At 39.3% G+C, this 23,864-nt stretch overlaps 1 protein-coding gene across 1 annotated transcript; it reads right to left on the bottom strand.

Moving 5' to 3' along the window:
* Positions 1–1,974: 1,974 nt before the first annotated feature.
* On the bottom strand, positions 1,975–23,138 carry LOC116266772 (DExH-box ATP-dependent RNA helicase DExH10). The gene is made up of 16 exons (XM_031648109.2): positions 21,810–23,138; positions 18,727–19,041; positions 18,412–18,516; positions 18,240–18,308; positions 17,493–17,660; positions 17,326–17,397; positions 17,130–17,246; positions 16,044–16,265; positions 15,731–15,889; positions 12,050–12,139; positions 11,830–11,925; positions 11,495–11,648; positions 11,262–11,410; positions 11,082–11,177; positions 3,681–3,773; positions 1,975–2,285 (listed from the first exon to the last, which is right to left on the bottom strand). The coding sequence occupies exons 1-16, from the start codon at positions 22,836–22,838 to the stop codon at positions 2,175–2,177; spliced, it is 3,045 nt and encodes a 1,014-aa protein (XP_031503969.1). The 5' UTR covers positions 22,839–23,138; the 3' UTR covers positions 1,975–2,174.
* Positions 23,139–23,864: the final 726 nt, after the last annotated feature.

Genomic DNA, 23,864 nt, shown 5'->3' on the forward strand with positions numbered 1-23,864 from the left:
AAAATTTCTAGGACTAAAAATTAACCATTGGGAGCCTGGCCGTCGGGCTAGGCCGTGGACGGTACCCGGCTCGGCCCATCCCCCACCCGGTACCCGGTCCGGTCGGGCCCCACGGGTACCCGGCCCGTCCCCCCTCCTCCTCCCGTCCCCCTTCCGCCTCCACCTCCTCCTCCTCTTCCCCCTTCCACCTCCACCTCTTCCCCCTTCTGTCCTGTCCCCCATCCCCCCTCCTCCTCCTCCCCCTTCCGCCTCCACTCTTTCCCCATTCCCCATTCCTCCTTCCGCCTCCATCTCCTCCCCCCTCTGACCCTCTCCTTCTTCCCCTTTCCCGGTTTCCCCCCATCGGGTTGAGCCGGGCCCAGGTTTTGGGCTGGATGGGCCGACCTGAGCCAGGACCCGGGATATCTGGCCGGACCCCTGTCTGACGGGCTGACCCGGGCCAGGTCTTACCGCCGGCCCGGCACGATGCCCACCCCTGGTTGGGTGTAAAGCCCATCGCCTTCCTCCCAAAGCGGCCTCTTCCTGCAATCGCAGGCTCGCAGCTGCCCTCTCTCACCTCCCATCGCACCAATGAAACCCTCTGCCAGGTGGAGAAACCCGGACGGTTTCTGATACAGGCCAGCCTGACCGTCCCCACCAGTTTCTCCGCTGAAGTCCTCCACGCCCTATCACAGTACCTCCGGACTTGTTTCTTTTATGTAAGGTTTTGAAATCCACGTAGGAATTTAACTCACGCCTTACAGCGGGATATTGCAACTTGCAAGCCAGAACCGCATGCAGCTCCGGATCACAACTTGAAAATCCCTCACGCGTACTAACTTTTTTTCCTTTGGTGATCAGAATGGCATTTAAAGGCATGCCCTTATTAGCCATTGCAAACTGATCTGCGCAGACGGTCGACTTTTTGAACAGAATACGAGAAAATGACAGCATTGGTATCCCAAGAAATCCTCTGATCCAGAATAACAAAAAACGAATTGCACACTATGAATTTAATTGAGGCTAAACCGTACAAAACCTAAATATCATGGGTAAGTGAATGGTGCATTTTTTTTTTTGAGGCGAACATGACATCATTCCCACAACCTGAGTGAAAGCGGAAGGCCACCCCCACCCTAAAAAATCACAATTTCTCCTCTCCCAAGATCAAGGCTGCTTTATGATACCATGAGATGACACACTATTATGCTTAAACTTGTCTACCAATAACCTCTTTTTCTGCAAATCAATGACCTGTTTTTATGCAGCAAAACAGGTTAACATTAAAAAAGTAGTTCCAAACAATAACTGCTCACCTACCAACCCTCACCCCAACCAATGCACAAATGCCCGTGACGGTGCACAGCATCATTTATACTGCAAAGTATAAATGTACAAATAATACATTCACCGCTCGTTTATGCTACAAATCTAAATTGTTCTAGAATCACCGTGGTGATGCCACATTTTAACTGCTAGCAATTATCAAGCCTAACTAGAACGTGTTTAAGTAATGCAAAAGCGCATCAATTCGTATTACCCAATTCCACAGAACAGATTCACACCGCATCCCACAACTCACTTTCAACTAGGCCGGTTCTTACAACAGGTATTCAGCTCTTTAGGCTGTCCTTCAAAAACGTTTTTATTTATGCTAACATAAGCCTGTCATTAGCAGCAGCGTTTGAAAACATTCGGATCATCTACCAGGTGGCATGCATGTGTGCATCAGTATGTTGCACATGATCACAAGTTTACTCAGTTTCAAGACCAAAATGGCTACCGAAAATCATCCTAACAATGACCGATCACGTGCATTTTAGACAACACAATCAAATAAGAGAGGCGCCTATCTTTGCGCTTGAGGCAGTGACGCAGCTAGTGAGGTGAATCAGAGAGCCTCAGAAAACAATTGATCATTTCTTAAAAAAAGCAACTTTTTGTGAGGCAGTAGATGGGAATATTTTGCATTTTCCAACCACTTGACACACAAGGTCAGAAATGATAATAATCGATCACATCTTTAGTAGAAAGTTCCATCTTTTCTCATATTATGAAAAGAAAAATATGGTACAGAGCCTGGCAATGCAACAGACTATATGAAAAGAATTGCAAAAGGATCTAAAGACTAACCTGCTCTTAACCACAACTATACTTTACAGAGAAACCATGCGTCACCTTGCAAATTGCACACCTCATAGATATAACGAATTTGCAAATATTATACCACGACGAAGGCTTTCACTGCCAGCTGCAAACTTCTTGTCCAAGTCGGTCTCTCCCACTGCTTGAGCAGCCGCACGCAACTGTAATTTCCAAAAGACCAAAGTAGTTAATGGAAGTTAAAAGACTTGACTTAACCAGAAACACGATCAACTAATTTCAACTAAGAAAATAATTCCTTTGAAACTTTAAGGTACCCTCGGTTGGATAAAAGATGGAAACTTCCAGCATATTATTTCCCTAGTACCATTATAGATCTAGGCAATTGCACAGTGAAATATTCCGTTGTTTTTTCATGGACATTAGAACTGTCATCAGATGTGCTGGTAAACAAACTAGAGGATCAAAGTAGACGAGCTTGCATTTAATGAAAGAAAGAGAAAAAAGAAAAGTATCCCGGGTGTCCTTCTGCTGGTTACAAAACCAAAAAGAACAAAACATGTTCACTCAACAGACGATTTGCGAACACTAGGACATTTTAGCCACCACAACCTACAGAAAATCAATCAGCAATAGCTACCATGAAAAAAAAGTTGAGCGGACGTCAATTTTTTGGCATGCCTTAAGCATTCATCACTTGCAAGCAGGAGAAACCAACAACCCAAAGGAGAAACAAACAAACCACGAAACAAGCGAGAGAAGAAGGTAATGAGGTGCATGTGGACAAGGACTCTTTCAAGGTTATAAGACAAGTAGCAGAATGTACTTGAAATAAACACAAAGACCTCAAAAACCTAGATGAAAAGAAACTATACTTGATCTGTGATCTGTTCATCCAATATGAAAAAGTAGAACAACTAAGACATGAATAAGTTTCATTGGATCTAGAACATGAATAAGTAACCAAGAGGGGAATGGAGCAAAATAAACGGGATTGACACATGAACTAACTTAACTAGTAATGGTATCTATGAAATAAACCGCAGGACCATGTGAACACAGTCACAAGAGAAAAATGGAACTTCCAGATGCTGCAGGCAAGACGTAGTTAAAAATTGAGCAGGCTCTGCTAGATAAGAGGTCAACGGTCTTAAAACATGCCTCACTTTTAAATTGTGAAACTTCCAGGTTGTGGAATGAAAAAGGAGCCCCCTGTCATTTTAGCTACTAAATGTGCAATTATAATCTTAGCTCAGAAGCATTTTCCACTACAAAACAATGGCAGCAATTGGTTATTATAAGACGAATAAAGATGCCTCAACCACAGGTGAAATTTTATGACAGGTAAATTCATAACTTCAGATTGAGGACACCTTTCCCCCTATTATTATCAAGTCACCGGCAACTTTTTATCATGATAAACGACACTACAGCCAAGAAAAGATTGAATCTGTTTTTCCTGAAAACTTGAGATAACCACATGTAGGAGAGCAAACTGCCTTGAAAACTAAATCATCTTTTTATTCTATTTAACTTATATCCCTTGCTTACAATGGAAAGTGGAAACTGAAATAGCTATAACATCAATGCATCACTACCTGATTCAAAAATTCATCAAGCCTTCTTGCAGCACGTATGATACTTCCTTCAAAAATATCAGTCATTTCAATAACCTCAGCAAAACTAGCACCCTGAAAAAGTAAAACATCATCAGAAGAGGTAATGTGAAATAGATCAATGAAGAAAACAGACTTCAAGGCCTCTTATGCAATCAAAGTTGCATTAGGTGAAATTCCAAAGCAAGGAAACAAGTATATAAAAGCAACAAAGTATGAGAACCAGAAAAACACAGTAAAAATGCTAAAGCAATCTCATTGCTATGCTTATTGCTAAAGCAGAACGAAAAAAAGTCTATCCACGTTAATATTTGCAAAGCCAGTTTACTTTTCCATGGACTTCAAAATTCAAACTGGCCAGGTCGCACTCCATTTAATCATTTAGACCAAGTTAACATGGGTTTGTAGGAAAACCATTGTAGAAACAGTAAAAGCGAGTAGAACGATGAATACACACGGATGTAACGTGAAAAACCCCTCAACTAGAGAGAAACAACCACGGGTGAGGAGAACTGGTGCCCACTAGCGACCAGATACTCTCTCTCATAAACTTTCATTAATGTCTGGAATTAGGGTTTACATGGGTTAAGTAGGGTCATAACAGTAACACACTGGATCGGGTTCAGACCCAGACCCAGATAGGTGACCCAAATACACCATATGTCAACACTCCCCCTCAAGTTGGGCATACATATCAAACATGCCCAACTTGGATACATTTCTCTCAAATTGAGTCAAAGGTAAGGCTTTCGTCAAAACATCAACAGTTCTGTCTTTAGACTTCATATATGGTAGAATCAGCTCCATGGCATCAATCCTCTCCTAGATGAAGTGGTGGTCAATTTCGACATGTTTCGTTCTTTCGTCATGTAACACAGGGTTGTTCGCCAGATTTATTGCGGACTTTTTTATCACAATACATCTTCATAGGTCCTTCAATCTTTATACCAATATCAGTCAACAACACCTTTAGGCTTTAGCCATAGTAATTCTAATACTCCCATAGCAACAACCCTATATTTAGCTTCTGCACTTGAGCGAGAACAAACATTTTGTCTCTTGCTCCTCCAAACAACAAGATTTTCCTCCAAGTAGAAGCAATACCCTGAAGTGGATCTTCTAGTATCAACACAGCCTGCGCAGTCAACATCAGAATACCCTTCAATCTCAATAAGTCCTTTTTTCACATATAGGAGTCCCTTGCCCGGATTCCCTTTCAAGTAACACAAAATCCTGTCAACCGCCTTTAGGTGAACATCAGTTGGAGCATGCATGAACTGATTCATCACATTAACAACAAAGGTAATATCTGATCTAGTCAGAGTGAGATAGATCAATCTTCCAACCAGACGTTGATACCTCCCTTTAACCTCTTCACACAAAGGTTCTCCATCCTAAATACTGATTTTGTGTCCAGCATCCAAAGGAGTAGAGGCCAGTCTACACCCTAGTTTTCATGTCTCCTTCAGTAAATCCAACATATACTTCCTTTGATTTGACACAAGGATCATACCAGATCTAGCAATTTCAATACCAAGAAAGTATCTTAGTTTGCCAAGGTCCTTAAGATCAATTTCCGCAGCCAGTAAACTCTTTAATCTTGTTATCTCATCTTCATCATCACCTAACAATCATATCATCAACATAGACTAACAAAAGAGTAACTTTACTCTCATTCCTCTTTACAAAGAGAGTACGGTCTCTGTTTCCTTGACTGTAGCAATGTCGTCTCATTACACATCTAAGACGTTCAAACCATGCCCAGGGAGACTGTTTGAGCCCATACAAAGCCTTCTTCAGTTTACAGCATTTTCCCGGTTTCTCATACCCTGGGGGCATACACATATATACTTCTTCTTCAAGATCTCAGCATTCTTAACATCAAGTTGGTACATTTTCCACTCCTTCAACACTGCTAGAGAAATAATAACTCTAACCATCTTCATCTTCGCAACAGGAGCAAACAACTCCAAGTAGTCAATCTCATATTTATGACTAAACCCCTTGACAACCAGGTGAGCTTTGTGCCTCTCAACATTCTCATCTGGTTTGTACTTAATGGTGTAGACCCACTTGGATCCTACCAGATGGGCCGCTTCAGGGATCTCTACCACTTCCCATGTCTGATTTCTGCTCAAGGCATCCATCTCTTCTTGCATAGCATGAGTCCAATTAGGATCACTTTGAGCCTCTGAAACATTCCTGAGAATCACAACCAGAGAAAGAGATGATACAAAACATTTGTAATTTGTGCTCAGTCTAGAATATAACACAAAATTATCAATAGGGTGTTGAGTACATGACCTGACACCCTTTCTCAAGGCAATAGGAAGCTCCTCATTTTCAGTTTCTGTCTGAATGTCTTCCTCAACAGGTTTCTTCTAAGCACGACTTGGGTCATCCAGGGAAGAATTAGGATTGGGATTAGGAGTAGAATTTTCACCATCAATCACCTTATCTATACGAACTCTTCGCCTTGAGTACACCTACCCAAATAAGCGATTACATTCCTCTTCTGTCCCAGTGGAGCACACTTCATTCCTCTCATGTTCAAGCACCTCAACAACCGGTGGACTTTCTTCCCACTTGTACTCCAAGAAATCTGTAAATTGAATTTCTTGACTCGAAGAATACTCTTCTCCTCACATAGACTTCTCCCTAGAAGAGGATTCTTACCGAAATAAGAGACATGTTCTAAGAATGTGACATCCTTGGTAACGTAAACACGACCAGTGGTAGGATCAAAACATTTATACCCCTTTTGAGTAAGAGGATAACCAACAAATATTCCCTTGATTGACCTTGGATCAAGTTTTTTAACATTAGGGCTGTGATCATGAATGAAGCAAACACACCCAAAGGGGGAAGGTAAAAGGGTTGATGATTCCCTGAAAGCATAGAGTGGGAGTCCGCCCATTTAACGCACGACTAGGCATGCGGTTAATCAAGTATGCACTAGTAAGAACTGCATCCCCCCAATAATGTTTGGGAAGATTCCTTTGAAACAAGAGGGCTCTAGTGACATTAAACAACTGACAATTTTTCCTCTCAGCGACCCCATTTTGAAGAGGGGTATAGCTACAAGATGTCTCATGAACAATCCTCCTTTTCCGAAAGAAATCCTCAACAGCTTGACACATACTCACGAGTGTTATCAGACCGGTGGAGGCCGAGGTCGCCCCTATCGCGCAGAGAGAGAGGCGGTCGAAGATTGTATCATTACTGCCCGCTCAAACATCTATTCCAGTCGAACTTGGGCTCGTTGGAACCGCAACGAGCGGAGGGTGCCATCTGAGCAGTATGGGAGCCAATGGAGGCAAGCGCGCGACGGTGAGTAGATAAACAGGGGCACCGGGACTCCGTGGCTGAAAAGAGGGGCGGCCGGAAATCTTGCGATTCCGGCTGGCAGGGTGCACCTCCGGGATGGACTTGGGCTCGTTAGGATCGCCACTCATCGGAGGTGTCGTCTGAGTTTTTTGGCAACAAATGGTCACCGGAGATGGCGACGACAGAGCGAAGAACAGGCTGTCGGGGAAAACGCTCTTTAGACGACGAGCTTCTTCAAACGCTTCAGTCGTGGTCGTTTTCGACCCGAATCGCCTTGGGTTTGCTTCAGGGGAGTCGTGGGAGGCAGGCGATGTCCGAACCAATGAACACCGGATTTCGCCAGAGCAATCGCCGGAAATGGTTGGAACGCGTTGCCTGTTCTTCTCTGGAAAAATGGCAGGTTTTTAATATCGGGCCGAGCCAGGCCGATCCGGGCCGCACCATCAAGCCCGGCCTGGGACCCCGTTTTCCCGGGCCTGGTGCCGGCGGCAGCCCGGCCCGACGCCCAGGCCTACTTGTGATACCAATCGGTATTACCGTCTAATAAGACTGCAATGCCAATTGCTATCATGCTATGTCCATTAAGCAAAAAACATATTTAACAGACTAAAAAGTAAAAACACAGCAGTAACATTACAGTAAGCAATATCCAACACGTTATAGCATATAAATTTAAACGAAAAACAACATAAACACTATACAACACACACGATATACACACTTAAAAAAGTAACAAAAACCCCAATTTTAGGATGGAAAAGGGCCCAGTCAACTTTGACCAAATCCAAAAATAGACAGGTACGGTCATGGGTGCATTGACTATATATAGTATGTTTTATCTTTACTTGTATGAGTGTTGTACCGGTTGGACAAGGGTACTGCACCATTTTAGTAGTATCCGTGTGATATAAATATAAATGTATCTGTGTGTGTGTGTGTGTGTATATGGAAATCCGTAGATGCCACTATGTCAGGGACATAAGCCAGACGGCCCAGACCTTTTACATTTTTGTTAAAAAGATATTTTAAAGAAAATAAAAACATGCTAATATGTTTATAAAAACTATAATTTGATATAAAACATGCTTAATTTTTAGTTGTTACGAAAAATCAGATTTCTCGATTAACATTTTGATGTTATATGGGTTGTCCAATTTTACGTCTTATCAAAATATGATTAATTTTAAAAAATAATGAACTTGATACATGTTTCCCATCAACTTATTTTTGAGATCATAGCTGTAAGGTTAGAACACAAAGAGAACACCTTAATTGATGCATTTTTAAACGAGCTGGTTTTTATCCCTGACCTAGTGATCTAGGACCTACCAATTACTCTTAGTATATCTATCTATCTATATCTATATATATATATATATATATATATATATATACACACACACACACACACAAGGAATATTTTGACGTTCCTTTTGCCAACATGACACAAGCTAAAAGAAAGTTATTTTTCTATAGACTTCCTGTTCCACCAATAAAAATCATGCTTTTGTCATATTTTTGGAAATCAGTTCATGAGCTTTTAATCTATCAAGTTTTGGTCTAATCATTGACCTTTTATGTCCTTAATCTTCCACCCTATATGTCCAAATAATGTGATTCACATTTGTGTCTTTGCTAAATAGACTGTTTGATTACATCTATCAATTGCATTAAACATCAAATCAATTGCATATATATGTGTATGTATGTATGTATGTATACATACACACACGCACTCATAAATAACAAAAATCATTAATTTGTTTGTAGTAATTATTAACCAATAAAAGCAGCACAACTAGTGCATGACATTGCATAAAAAAAAAACCCTATTATTCATGTTTCACAAATATACACACATCTACAGATAATAAAGTGAAGACACAAAGGTATGATAACAAAGAATATTCATATTATTAAAGTTTCTAAGATTAAAAAGAAAAGGTATATTCATAAAGGCATGGTTTAAAAGAAGTAAATTTAATCAATAAAAAAAGCCCAATTAGCACACTAAATTGAATTGAAAAGACCCATTATTCATGTTTCACAAACACAAACATATTTTCACACAATAAAATGAAAAAGCAAACAAGTACCATAACAAAGAATATTTATATTATAATACTAAAGTTTCAACAACAAAGATTTTAATCATTTCACTACAATACAAATATTTTTGTAAACTCAATTAAAATTGCCTTGAATAAAACTATTTTCAGTTTCTTGACAGAATTAGACTTGGTTAGGCTTGACTGAATCCAAATTTGGACTAAAACAGACTATGTGCATTGACCACACCCAACATTTCTTTGGTCGTGCCATAGCTATGCCTGCAACCGTGTCAAGCCATGTCAACACAGGTGCAGCACTCAAATGGAATAGCCCATGTGACATAGATCACATGTCACATTGAAGCATAAATCTGAAACATGCATTCAAGGACTTCAGACACAGGAAAAATAAAAGCACGCAATAATATCGCTAAAGATATTGCCAAAAAGGATAATAGTAAATCAGGTTAATGTAATCAACGTACACAACCTTCCATGAACATACAAGATCATCAAACTGATCACACCTAAACGGATTTAATGCATGACAGGTTCAGGCATTAAACATCAACAGAATAGCCAGTTGAAAAACTTATGCAGAAACTGCTTTTGCGCTCCTAGGGCATGTCTGGATGGAGGAAGTCAGAAACAGACCTGTCTTCAGAGTACCCTCCCCATTCAAACCTCTCCACCATAACACAAAGGAAACATACAGATTTTCCAATTTTTCAAAAGGTTGTGCATTGGTGCCTATGCTGTTAAGGCCTCACCTAGGCATGAACTAAGTGTCAGTTGGAATTCTGTCGAGGCTCTGTGTTTTTGAAAGAAAAAAAAACCTAATTTTTGGACGAAAATGGACTTGGTCAACATTGACCAAGTTTGTTTTTTGAACGGCTATGGACCTGGGTACGTTGACCGTACCCAGTACTTGTTGACCCGTACTCGTACCGGTAGATTGTAATACAATTTGTTATTCATGTTATATGTACTGTAATATGCGTTATATATATAACTGTTATGTACAGTTTGTTATACATATCATATAGTATTGCATCAACCTATTATGTGTATATAATATATATATATTGTTAGCTTGTTATATGATATGTAGCATTGTGATACCTGTTATATGTATCTGTTAGTATGGTTACGTACTTACATGTAAGTTGTTTTTTCCCCCCTTGTATTAGATTAAGTTTAATGAGTAATGTTAAACTTCTTCTATTGATTTTGCATGTTCAATGAAGTCAACAATTAATTTTTTATTGTTTACGTTGATTATGCTTGTTATATTACTATTCTCCAAATTTCAAATATTACTAATAATTAATCAAAATAACTTGACATATTAACATAACTTTTTAAAAAAAAATTGGTTGCCTTTTTTGCCTAGGCACTAGCCGTTGCCTGCATCTGAGCACCTTGACAACATAGATTGGTGCATTACACAACCTTCTTCACCATGTGCAAACACACTCTGAAGTACAATCTGATCATCACAAAAGCTTCTCATGAAAGACTTCTTAATAGTGTCAGGGGCAATTTGAATTAGTTAATACTTCTATAAAGAAGCAAGCCACATGAAGTGGTGCACATGCGTTATAATGCATATACATAGATTATAACATATACATAGACACCGGAAATATTTCTTTGAAATCCTTGGTTACAAAGGCACATGTATATGGAAGTAAAAAGCAGAATCCTTTTCTCAGAAAGCACAAAATATGGAGACCATTTTGAATTGGCAAACAAAAAACAACCATTTATATTATATATATTTTTGTTACATTCTTGGATGCTTGCACCAAGACATTGCATGTTCCACAACTAGATTATGCAAACTACAATACTTTTTTCGTACACCATCAACAAACCTATAAAAATAAAGCAAATAGTGTAGTTAATATTTGCAAAGAAAAGTGAAGCACCACAACCATAAAATCGAGAATGGAGGAGCTGGGAAGAAGTTGACAGACAAAAATGAACTCAAATTGATGCCAACCTTGGACCAGCAATAGATAACATCCATCAGGTATGGAGTTGTAGTGGATTCAACATATTCATCCACATTGATCTCCAGTTTGCACTCACGTTGAATCTGCCATGAATAAATGACATTAATAACTGAACTTTACAGTAGCTTGAGACACGCCAAGAGAAATTCATTAAGAACCAAACTAACCTCTGCAATTCTTCTTGCACTCTCTTGAAGTTGCTGCAATGGTTTTGAAAGTTCATTCCGCAAATGTATTTGCTCATTTGATTTTTCCACTGGAATGAAACAACTCGCAAGAGCCACAACTTGATGATGGTCAAGATCACTGAATGTACCTACAAACACAATGATCTTCCTATGAAATACATGGCAAAACAAATCATGTTTACCAAACAGATAAATTGATAAGAAGATCTTACCATTGAACATCAATTCAGTTACTAAGAGTTCATCACCAGTGTCTATTAAGCACGCAGCTCGACCCTTCAATTGGACAACACCATCAGCATCAATATGACCAAGCCTTCTTAGCACCCGAGAACGATTCTTCAACTCATCTCTAAATTTTTGAAGCTGGAAATGAGATTGACTAATCAGGGTCCAGAATTCCAGGAAGCACATTATTCTTCTCAGATGCATTTTCCTCCTTTCTGTTTCAATTCTTCTCAAACAGAGAATTGTGCAGCAAGAAAATAAACTGTGCCGCAAACGCCATAGATAACCTTGATCTAAATAATTAATATGATATCAAAACCTGTGATTCCCGCATCTTTGATTTGAGTTGCTGGATCTCATGAAAAATTTCTGCCTTTCTTTGAAAGGATTTGAACTGCTCCTCATTGTGAAGTGACTGCACAAAACATAAAAAACTATAACCAAGGAAAACCATGACACAGAAGATAGCAAAAAGTGAAAGCAAGAAACATTGAACAACACAAAAGCCAAATTAAAGTTGCAAAGTACGGCAATGTTACCTTATGCAAAGGGTGAGCGAACAACTGCTTCTCCAGTTCCTCACTTTTAGTTACCAAGTTGACAAACTCTGGATCTTCAATGCCCATATCCTGATTTAGTCGGTCAAAAGGTCACAAGAAACTTACGAGAGAATCAATAAGTTGTAAAGAACATATAGAGGATAATGCATTAGTGACAGCATAAAGCTGCACAACAATATAGACTACAAAATAAGACCTCGTGTAGGCACCCTAAAGGCTTAACTAGTTTGCACTACAAAAGGAGCACACCTTTTTTTTCATGTTGTTAATCCTTCATTGCTTAGTTTGTTGATTTGTTCTACTTTCTGTTCATTTCGTTTCTTCACTTAGATTTTTATTTCAAGTTTTCAACAATATCTGGCTCTCAGATGAGCTTGAATCTTAAATTTGAAAAAATTTTATTCATCTGGATCTTTCTTTTCATGTTTTAGTGTTCTTATATTATTGTGATTCTAATATCACACTTTCTGTTTGAATTAGACCCATGTCGCAGATATCACGAGATCTTCAAAAATCTCACGGTATGTATGAGAAAAAAAAGTAAAACGAAAAGTATCGGAAAAATCTCAGCAAAGAATGAATGTCTAGCTATTTTCTTGTTTTTTTATATTTTTTCATTTTTTATTAGTTTCTCATTTATTCTATTTTTTCTAATTATTACGATTTTTATTTTTTTAAATTTCCCAAGATTTTCCCCGAAATTTTTCTGAGAGAAACAATTTCACCAAAAAGATACCCGAGAAAAACCTTAATGACATTTTTCCGAAAATAACATTTGTGAAAATGAATTATTATAGGTCAATACCAACAGCTACTTCTAATGCATCAAATGAAGACCCACAGTAGGCCTATGTAGAGAAAGGAAAAGCTCCAAGAGATGGTGATGCTCCAAAAAGTGGTGAAATGTTGTGTCTGTTTGTTCATTTTATGGACTAAAACTAATGGATCATTTACAAGAGTGAAAGAAATGCCAAAAATCAAAGGACTAAAGGTATTCAAGTATATAAAAAGATAAATGAGTGATAGTATTCAAGAGTTGAAGAAGGAACAAGAATCTTTTGAGAAAAGGAAAAGAATGCTGCCATCCAGCTTTTTACTAAAATTAATGTTTCATGGAAACTTAAAATAAGCACAGGGGTAGAGCCAGGGGGGTTGGTGGTAGCCATCCCCTCCCACCCCCCCCCCCTTCCCAAAAATAAAAACAAACACCCTGTTCATGTTTTGAAAAATCAAATTTTACTTATTGAAACTTTCAGAAGTTCTGGTTTGGCCCCTGTCAAACTTTTAAAAACTTATGTTTAGCTGATGTAGGCTCAAGGTGCTACATCTTCATCCTATGAGAGGTTACATATTCACATATTAATTAAAAGAAATAAACTTAATCAAATGCACAAGATTTGGTTTACCAGCATAACCGTGAAGTGATTTCACAAAACAAATGTATATGTTATATCCAAACCTTTACCGCTGTACACAAATCAGCATCCAAAGCCATGTGAGTTAGATGCACAATTAACCACCTTACTATTTAAGTAATATACCAAAATGTGGTTTCTGAGAATTAACAATCACTGTGAAAAAGAACTTTAACGCTGCCATGATAGGAGTTTGGAAGCAAACGTCATTTTAAAACCAAGAAATTGCATTTATTGATCTATGAAGACATACACCAGGACAGCACCAGCACCAATATGAGCATAATATGTATCTTAAATTCCTCTAACTTAATGAAGAAAATTTTAAACGTAAACCTGAAAACAGTAACAATAAATTTGATGTTGTAAAAGTCATATCATAATGCATATCAGTCAGGCTGACCTCTACACATACTGTATATTATTTTAAAATTCATAAAAGTCAGAAAAATAAGGAAAACTAGAGAAAAGTCAGAAAAAAAAGGAAAAATCAAGAAAAATGGGTTCTATATAAAAAAACTCATCACACACATAATGAACATTCATGATTCATCATTCATAAGTCATAGTATAATAAGAACATGTTAATAAGATAAAGTTTAAAATTTGTTGCATCACATCAAAACATATAACTAATAATTGTTTACTATCAAATGAACACTGCAATTATGTTTATGATTAAGCAACATCATGATCACAATCAATCAATACGATAATCATCTTCTTCTTCATCTTCACTCCCATTTGTTTCAATGCTTGTTTCAGTGCTTTATTGTCCCTCTAAAATGACAAAAACTTACCCTCCCACAGCTCTTAAGAACATTCAAAATGAAAGAGGAGAGAAGCGTTTAAAAGAAAGCTCAATAGAAAGGGGCATCAGGCCTTCTTTTGAAAAACCAAACCATATCGTAAGATACAACCTGTATCGGCTGTATTGTACAACACGGGGTATATGTCTGATACAAGCACAATACACAAAGATACAAGCACAATACACAAGCATCTTGTATATTGATGGTGTATCATATAGGTTTTTCCAACCTATATGATATGCATCGTAGGACACAGCTCAGTATCACCTTATCGTATGATATGGATTACACTAATGATAATATTACTTTATCATCAAATTATTTGTTTTGAGGAAATTCATGTTTGTCAGATAATATGGAGGAAATGGTTCAAAAAAATAAAAGAATAATGTATGAGGAGAATTAGGGTTCATCTAAGAGTTGTGCATTGAGATGAACATGTGACTTCTGTTTATCGATAGAAAACAGTCTAGCATTTGTCCACTTTGAGATCTTTCTTTTGGATGGAGTTTCAAAATCACAAGCTTTGAAATTTGTACTACTTTGACCACCCTTCATAGCTTCATTTGCTCTGTCCAGAAATATTTACCTTCTTCCAGAATTAGACCTAGACAATGCAAGATAGGTCTACTTCACAACAAACAGGTCCATAGGGACAAATAACCATGAGAAATCTGAAATGCATGAAAATAAGCATATTCTTTCCTTTACGTAGAACAATAAAAAATGTGATCAACATAGTTTTTCCTTCTGACAACATCGGCTTTATATATTTAAAGGACTCTAAAGTGAAATAGTTTTATTTTTTCTTGCAAATAAATATCATGGTTATTCATCTTCAATAAAATTTTGAATTTACATCTTCATTCTTAATTTCTTTTCATAAGGATACTTTCTAAAGTATTCCAACTGATACTTCGCCAATCATACAAACCAAACAATTCTTTGTATCTAGTAAGCCATAACAACATTAAACCATGTAATTATTCATTTTTCTGCCAATGATGCAAGAACCCAACCATTTGGGAGCATCATCTTTTTCTATCACAAGAATGGTCCAAGGTCACTGGGCATCGTGCCACCTCAATGGTTAAATAGCAGCTGAGTAGCACAAGAAACAGGACAGAATTTACAGAATTGCATGTGTTCTGTGTGTGTTTCAGGTGCGGGGTGAGGAGAGACTCCGTCTGTGTGCTGGTGTATGTGTATGTAAGCATGCTAGATTTGGGTACTGTCACCAGCATGAGCATCAGAACAACATTCCTGTAATACCACCTCCCTAGCGTGAGAATTCAAATTGAAAGATGAGATGGATTCTGCCTGGTGACATATGATCATGCAAAACTCGTTTTGACATTCTAGAAATTCTTTATCCTCTAGCTCAAGGCATTCAGAACAGAAAAATTAAGGCCATCTTAACCAACAGAACTGACCTTGATGGGGTCAAGTTTTGGGAGCCCATTGGGGAAACGTTTACCCAACTCTTGTACTGCCAAAAGAACACTTTGCCTTGCTTCAATAGGTCGTAGATCAGATGGAATAGACAACCTGATAGAGCTAAGCGCACACACAAGAGATAACTGAACAGGTACCTACAAAATAAACTTCAATCATAAATATTCCATTAAACTATCCATAGGTAAGAAAGCCCTGAAAAAATGAAATCTACATGGAACTGCTTAGCTGGTGAGAAAACACAAACTAACCCTGCTTAAAAATTGATGCTTCTGAGGAGCTTCAACTCACCACGTGCATTTCACCCTTTTCTCCAGAACGAGGTGGACATGGCTTAGGGCGAGAGCCATTTGTTAGGCCAGAAGAACAGTGCAGCAAGGTGTCCACTATATATGAGCCAGTCCTAGCAGCAGCCAATGAAGAAGGCAATGAGCTTGATGCAGAAGTGGGCTTCTTCACCACATTGACAACCACGCCCCATCCCCACTCTGTTACACCATCTCGAACCTTAACCTGCAACATCAGGCATACAATTTCAAGTTTCGACACCAAATGAGACACGGGTATGAATTAACGTTATCTTCATAATCTATAAAGATATTAGAAACCAATTCACAAGCAGAAAAATTCAAGTTCCAAACGTATGTGGCCTTAAAACTTTCTAAGTAAGAAGAATTTGTCAAATACATAATAGCAAGCGGCAGAAATGATATTATTATGTACATTACCTTTTATGCAAAGTTGCAAACGAAGTGCACAAAAATACACATTTGAAGTTAAAATCAACATATTTATACTAGATTGGCTACAATATTTTTCAGATCCTAAGGTGCTCTCATCATATGTACGTTTAAGTTTTAACACTCCTTTTTAAAATGTATATGTGATCAACTCATCAATTATGAATATTTTGTTTAGATCATTGTCATTAATCTGTTTAATCTTGCTGAAAGCCTGGAAATTTAAAAGCAAAAACACTTCTAGCAAAGAAAACTGCAGGTCTAATAGCAGAACCGCATATTGTTGTTTAGCTCATTGTAATTAATCTGTTTAATCTTGTTGAAAAACTGGAAATTTAAAAGCAAAAACACTTCTAGCAAAGAAGCAGCTCTAAGAGCAGAACCACATATCGTTGTGATGACTTGTCCTTCCCGAAGAGGCTCCTTAACCATGAGAATATTCTAAGGCAATTAACTGCAGGTGACTTTTTTGAAATCCATAGAATCTTAAACGAACTACTAGAACAAATTAAGAATAAATAGGAACTTTTATATGTGATACACAAGGCTGGGTAAGAAAACTAATAATAAGTACATTCACATAAGCATACCCTATGGAAACCTTAGATACCCAATCCTGTAAACATATAACACTTACCAGCCTACCGGGGACAAGAAAACATAAAACCCTCTCAGGTCGTGTTATTTCTGACATCATTCTCTTCTCAAGTTGCGCAACATCAAGCCTTAACTTATGATATTCAGCAAGTTCAACCTATAAAAAGCAACCAAAAATTAAACATGGAGGAGACACAAGGAAGCAGAAAGACAGCACCTTATTTTTTTTCTAATACCTCACTGGATGCATCAAGTGCCGCAGCTTCAGATTCCAGCTTAGCAACCCTTTGTCCAACATCTGGCAAGGCCTGGGGCAGAACATAAGTATATTATATATAAATGAATGACAATTCCAGTTGGTGAGACATGCAATCCCCAAAAATTAAAATAAGATAGCAGTCACCTTTTCGTACTGAAACTGATGAAAAGAATTCTTTATTACATGCTCAGCAGTGAATTGCCCCTCAGTACGACTCATTAGGTTGAGAATCGTGTAATAACTCAGCCTAAAAGTACTCACAAGAGGTGCAGGCTTTCCAAGAACCATGTCCTTGAGAGTGTTCATTTCCATCTGTAACATAAAACATAAATAATGTCAATTACAAGAAGGAACAGTTATAATGTTTTGTGTCAAATCTCTCACAGCCTATACGCAGCCATTGTCTGGTGCCATGACAAAAAAACAGAACAGCAGCTCCAGAATGTTACATTTTTGCTCGTAATCTAATATCCAATGACCAGAATCAAGAGCCTTGTATAGTACAAATGAAGATTGAAAATAATACCATAGCGATAAAGTATAAAGGTCTAATACACATCAAACTGAGTTTGAAACATTTGAAGTGTTTTAAGGCTCCAAATAATTTGAAATACAACATCTCATCTCGAGCAATAAAAAGGAAAAGTAAAGCTACCAAATTGTCCCCAGACCCTCAAAAATTCATTTACATGTTTTATGCTACAATAGATCCAACTGCATCTAAACAAGCCTAGCACCAGAAGTTAAGATCTGATTGGAAAAAATATTCCAGCCTCCTGAGTCAAAACAACTCAAACTTGTTGATCTCAGACAAGTCACACACCCACTACACCACGACTACTATGTCCTCACTAGTTATATATATTAAAAAAAAAATCAACTTAAAATCACCTGTTCATCTATAATTATAATGCAAATGCCACGTTCATCTTTGCCCCGACGTCCAGCTCTACCGCTCATCTACAAGTATGAATTTGTAGTTCAGACTTCAGAGTCCATCAAAATCATAAAAACAATGAAGAGCAATGAAAAATGAAGTATCATTGGATGTAATAAAATCCACCTGTATATATTCACCAGAAGAGATGCAACGATTACTGTCACCATCCCATTTCTTGACAGATGTGAAAACAACTGTCTTTGCTGGCATATTTAAGCCCATAGCAAACTACATAACATGGGGGAAAACAAATCAGCTTGCATGAAGAAAAGCATATGCTCTTTTACAGTTCAAAGTACTTCTTACGTCCATACAAATGGATTTCTAGCCATTTAGGTCAAACATTAAAAAATTAGAAAGAAAAACAAATATTGATATAATAAATATCTAGGCAAATGGAAAATCAGCACGAAAAGAAATGACAAATCATCATCTTACAGTTTCAGTAGCAAAAAGGGCCTTCACCAGGCCTTCTTGGAAAAGAAGCTCAACTAACTCTTTAATGACTGGGAGAAGGCCAGAATGATGGACAGCAATGCCACGTTGGAGAAGTGGCAGCATTAACTTAATTGCAGGCAAATCTCTATCTTCTTCACTCAAGCAAAGTATTGCATTGTTGAAAACATGTTCAACATCATCTTTTTCTTCTTTGGTATTGAAATCAAGCTTAGCCATGGACATAGCATGTTGTTCACATTCTCTTCTGCTGAAACTAAAAATTATCACTGGTTGAAATTTGTGCTCCATAATCATCTGATGATACAAAACATAGAAATACCCAATAAGAATATGTTATCTTCTTCCATGAATATGAAAGGAAAAAAACCAACAAACAAGAGGCTCAAAGGAATTTGAAAAAATATAGTCATACACCTAAAAATGACATCATCAAATAACAGTTCCAGATATGAATCCATTTTGCAAAATAACTTAAGCAACCATATTGAATCGGGGTGAGCCAATCTATTTTGATTTTAAATAAAAACCAATAACAAAACAAGTAATAAACTCAAAAAACATTGAAATAAAAAAATATGGAATTTTTCTGTTCAGAATAAAAAAATTGAAAACTTTGTCAACCAGCAAAACAAGATCAAATAAAAGTCCCAGCAAAAAACTTCTTTCTAGTTTTTAATGGCATCACATCAACTCAGGGACAAGCTACAGCAACCATGTCAAATATAGAATTAAATATTGCAGAAGCTAATGATCTCTTTTTCATACACGAAAAAAATCCTTAAATTATTTCAATATATCCTCAAAATTCTGGCAAAAGGCATAGCGGACCTTCCTAGTACCATTAGCTGCTTTAATTTTATTTCCATAACTTTCCGCTTGTTTAATTATTTGAGTGTCAAAATGAATGCATAACTTCCTACCATCCATTTCCTACCTTGGATCCAAGATACTAGAGACACATTCCTGATTTGGCACACCACTTTCAATATGAAATAATTGACCTGTTGGCCCAACAATCCACAGGTGAGGACAAGACTGGTAAGGCTCATAAAATAGCCTCAAAGAGAGTTAATTAGTCTCCTTGCCTCCATTCTACCTGTTTACATCACATACAAAGCTACCACCTTTTATTTTTTAAATCAAGAAACAGAATAACTGAACATACAAAACCAACCAAATCCACCACCTTGGAACTCATATTCTCACTTAGACAAGACCAGTCACAAGCCATAACTAATTACCAGGCTCATAACCTCCTTCAAGTAAAAGAACCTGAAATCTAACTTCGTTCACAACTATAGACATATTGTCGTGCAACAAAGCCCCATAGAAGGCACAAAGGAAGCTGTTTTCATCGTAAACTCAACCACCTCAGATTTTCTCATTCACTAACAACAAGTAAATTGAACAGTGGGCAGACAAGCACGAGAAGAGAACATCTGATTTGCTGCGACAGGTCTCAGCATTCCGCAGTAAATTATTTGCATCCAAGGGGTACCAAACCAGTCGCTTCCGGTGACCTTGACAACGGAAGCTTCACTCATTCATAAAGGGCCAGTGAATTGAAAAGTTAATCCACCAACTCAGGATGGGTATTGCTCATTCGCAAACAGCAGGTGAATTGAACAGTGGGAACACAAGCCCCTATGGGCCATGAAGGCCACTGCTTTGAATGCAGCCTTGATGACACACAAGCGCGAGAAGAGAACATCTGATTTGCTGTGAGAGGTCTCAGCATTCTGCAGTAAAGTATTTGCATCCAAGGGGTACCAAACCAATTGCTTCCGGTGACCTTGACAACTGCAGCTTCACTCATTCATAAAGGGCCAGTAATTGAAAAGTTAATTCACCAACTCAGGATCCGTAAATTGCTCATTCGCAAACAGCAGGTGAATTGAACAGTGGGAACACAAGCCCCTATGGGCCATGAAACCCACTGCTTTCAATGCAGCCTTGATGACACACAAGCCTGAGAAGAGAACATCTGATTTGCTGTGAGAGATCTCAGCATTCTGCAATAAATTATTTGCATCCAAGGGGTACCAAACCAATTGCTTCCAGTGACCTTGACAACTGCAGCTTCACTCATTCATAAAGAGCCAGTGAATTGTAAAGTTAATTCACCAACTCAGGATGGGTAAATTGATCATTCGCAAACAGCAGGTGAATTGAACAGTGGGAACACAAGCCTCTATGGACCATGAAACCCACTGCTTTCAATGCAGCCTTGATGACTACAACTTTACTGAATTGAACAGTGGAGAACCAGTTCAAGGATTTGGCCAGATTGGACTTGTGCTATTTTTGATACATTGCCAAACTGCAATTCACTTTCAAAAGATCTGTCATTTACTTCATTTTTCTCTTTTACATTCTTAGGTTCTTTTGAGTTACTTTTATTTCACACCCCTTGGTATGTTCCTCCAGTAGCAAATGGAGTCGTGCAAACCATAGATTAGTCAAAACCTAGAGAACCTACCCAAGATCTTGCAAGCAACTTTCTCTCCCGGGGTCCATGTTACCTGTAGAACATTTTACAACATTATCATACTTGATACAGGCAGGTCACATGCTGAAGTTCAGCTTGCTGGCGTTTAATACATCAAGCCATAAGCCTGTAAGAAAAATCACTTGCCTCTACTTGTTACACAAGTGTTTGCTCTGTCAATATATACTGAACCCCCTATACTTTCAACCCAAGCTCTTCAGCTGAATTGTGGGGACATATGATGTATTTCCACACCCAAAGGACCCACTTTCAAATAAAAGTGACAAAATGTGCTAGTGTGTAACCAATATGACACTTAGAGGTATTTTGGCATTCTTCTTCCTTTGGCCTTTCTTATGGTTCAGACAATTGGTGGCTTGTCCGAAGAAGAAATATTGATGCCTCAATGTGAAATTCTCTTAGACCTGGCATTATCTGGGAAGCTCATCCTCCCATGTGCACCAAGCACAACAAAAGGTACTGGAGCTAAGAAGTAGAAAAGTACTCTGCCAAATGATTGGTCCAACAACAAGGAGATGATGTTAGAAGCATGAAGTTAGCAGCAACTACGTACCTTAACGATCTTATATATGTCTGAGCCCCCTGAGGCTGTCCCTCCCTTCGCAATCCTACCTGCAGCTTTGCCATGTCCATTCCTCTCCGGATTACACTGAACCTTCTGCTTTGCAAATGTGTCCTGGAGCTTCAGAAAATTGTCTTCCCGAAACTGCTCTTTCTCGTCTACGACGAGATACAGCCCCGAACCGCCATTCGGGAAAACATAGTGCTGGAGAGGTGTAGGCCTAAAATCCGTGTAAACCACATGGCAGGGCTGGTTCCGGAGCTTACATATCCACTCAGCGAACTCAGTGGCATTTGACATTGTCGCTGATAAGAAAACCATCTTGATAGCTGGCGGTAGAAAGATAATGCTCTCCTCCCAGACAACCCCCCTCTCCCTATCCTTCATGTAGTGAATCTCATCGAAGACCACCCATGCGACCTCCTTCAGCACCTCCGACCCCCGATACAGCATGCCCCGGAGTATCTCTGTCGTCATCACCAGACAACTCGCGTTGGGAGAGAGCGTCACGTCACCGGTCATGAGCCCCACGTCGGAGAACTCCTGGTTGAGCTCCCGGAACTTCTGGTTGCTCAGAGCCTTCAGTGGAGACGTGTAGATAACACGCTGCCCGTCCCGAAATGCCATAGCGATCGCATACTCCGCAACGGCCGTCTTCCCAGCAGAGGTGTGAGCAGAAACAAGTACTGACTCACGGCGCTCGAGGCAGGCAATGGAGGTCTGCTGGAAGGGATCGAGAGTGAAAGGATAGGTCTTTGCCAGTTTGCCGTTGTAAACAGGGTTCGAGAGGGTGCCGTGAGCCGACTCGTCCTTGCCGGATTCATAACCAGAAGGGACGGCGACTTCATGGACGCAGGTGCGAGCGACCGCCCGGCGTTTGGGTTCAGGCTGATCGAGGAGCTCTGAGGCCTGGGTTAGGGTTCCGTCGGAGGATTCGGAGATTGCCTGAGAGTCGGCGGCGGCCTTCCGCTTAGCCGGGGCCTGGGGTTCATCTATCGTATCTATCGTGGACTCCTCCATCCGTAACCGAGGAAACAGGAAGGGTTCTAAGGAGCTCTGGAAAATCACAATTCGAGCAAATGGGAAGCTCCAAGAGACAGAGAGAGAGCGAGGGAAAGAGGGAGATTAGGGTTTTTGGAATCGGGCGGGGAAGGGGAATGGCGGGGAAGCCATGCACCGAAAATTAGTTGGATCTCCTGAAAGGGAAAAGACACTCAAGGAAGGATCTTTATACGTGCCAAAGTTGGACTCCGCCGACGATTGCCTAAGGCGCTGCCAAGAGCGACGAAAACCAAAGTGAGGGTAACATTTGAGAGTCGTCCACATGCGCTACCGTTAAGTGAGGTAACATTTGAGAGTCGCACATGCGCTAGCGTTAAGTGAGGGTATCGGGCAGCAAGCATAGCGGCCACGATATGCATTGAATTCCTTAGTGAGGGTAATGCGGGGGAGTACCTTGTGGACGCCAAGGGCCGAAGCGTGGCTACTTGTTCTCAAGGCGCAGACAAGGTAAAGCAAGCTGCGGAATGAGATGTGGAGCTAAGGGAGGTTACCATCTTTGTAGCGACGAGCCATGGACAAGGCAAGGCTGCCAAGGCCGAGCCTAGTGACTTAATCAAGGACGTCCTTAGCATCCTAGTCCATCAAAATGAAGAAGGTGTGTTGCAGCCACATCAAGCAATGGGCAAGCATGAGGAGACATGAGGAGACAAGTGGATTCGGACTCACCAAGTGGATTCAAGAACAAAGAAGGCTCCACGTGCAAGTGATTGAAGATTTCATATGGAACCCAGGAGGACCGACCTAGATCCTACCAGCACCATTCCAACATTGAAGAACGAGCTTAGGCATCACCTAAGCAAGTGCGGGCCTAAGGCCCAAGATGTTTCAAGTTATTTCATGTTTTCGCTTTTGTTAAACTCGTATTTGATTCATGTACCATTCCTCTTTTGTTTGAGTAGGTTTTTATAAGTCTCATACCAAGACAAGTTAGGAACCGGTTCGTCCTATGTCTAGAAAGGCACGAAACCGATACACTTTGGGATT

The sequence above is a fragment of the Nymphaea colorata genome, chromosome 13 (assembly GCF_008831285.2).
Source record: "Nymphaea colorata isolate Beijing-Zhang1983 chromosome 13, ASM883128v2, whole genome shotgun sequence".
In the NCBI taxonomy this organism is placed as follows: Eukaryota; Viridiplantae; Streptophyta; class Magnoliopsida; order Nymphaeales; family Nymphaeaceae; genus Nymphaea; species Nymphaea colorata.

Coding starts and splice junctions, on each gene's coding strand:
- LOC116266772 (XM_031648109.2), bottom strand. CDS start 22,838: ATGGAGGAGTCCACGATAGATACGATAGATGAACCCCAGGCCCCGGCT. Junction 18,517..18,726: donor CCCTTTTTGCTACTGAAACT/GTAAGATGATGA, acceptor CATGTTATGTAG/TTTGCTATGGGCTTAAATAT. Junction 15,890..16,043: donor AAAAGGGTGAAATGCACGTG/GTGAGTTGAAGC, acceptor TTTATTTTGTAG/GTACCTGTTCAGTTATCTCT.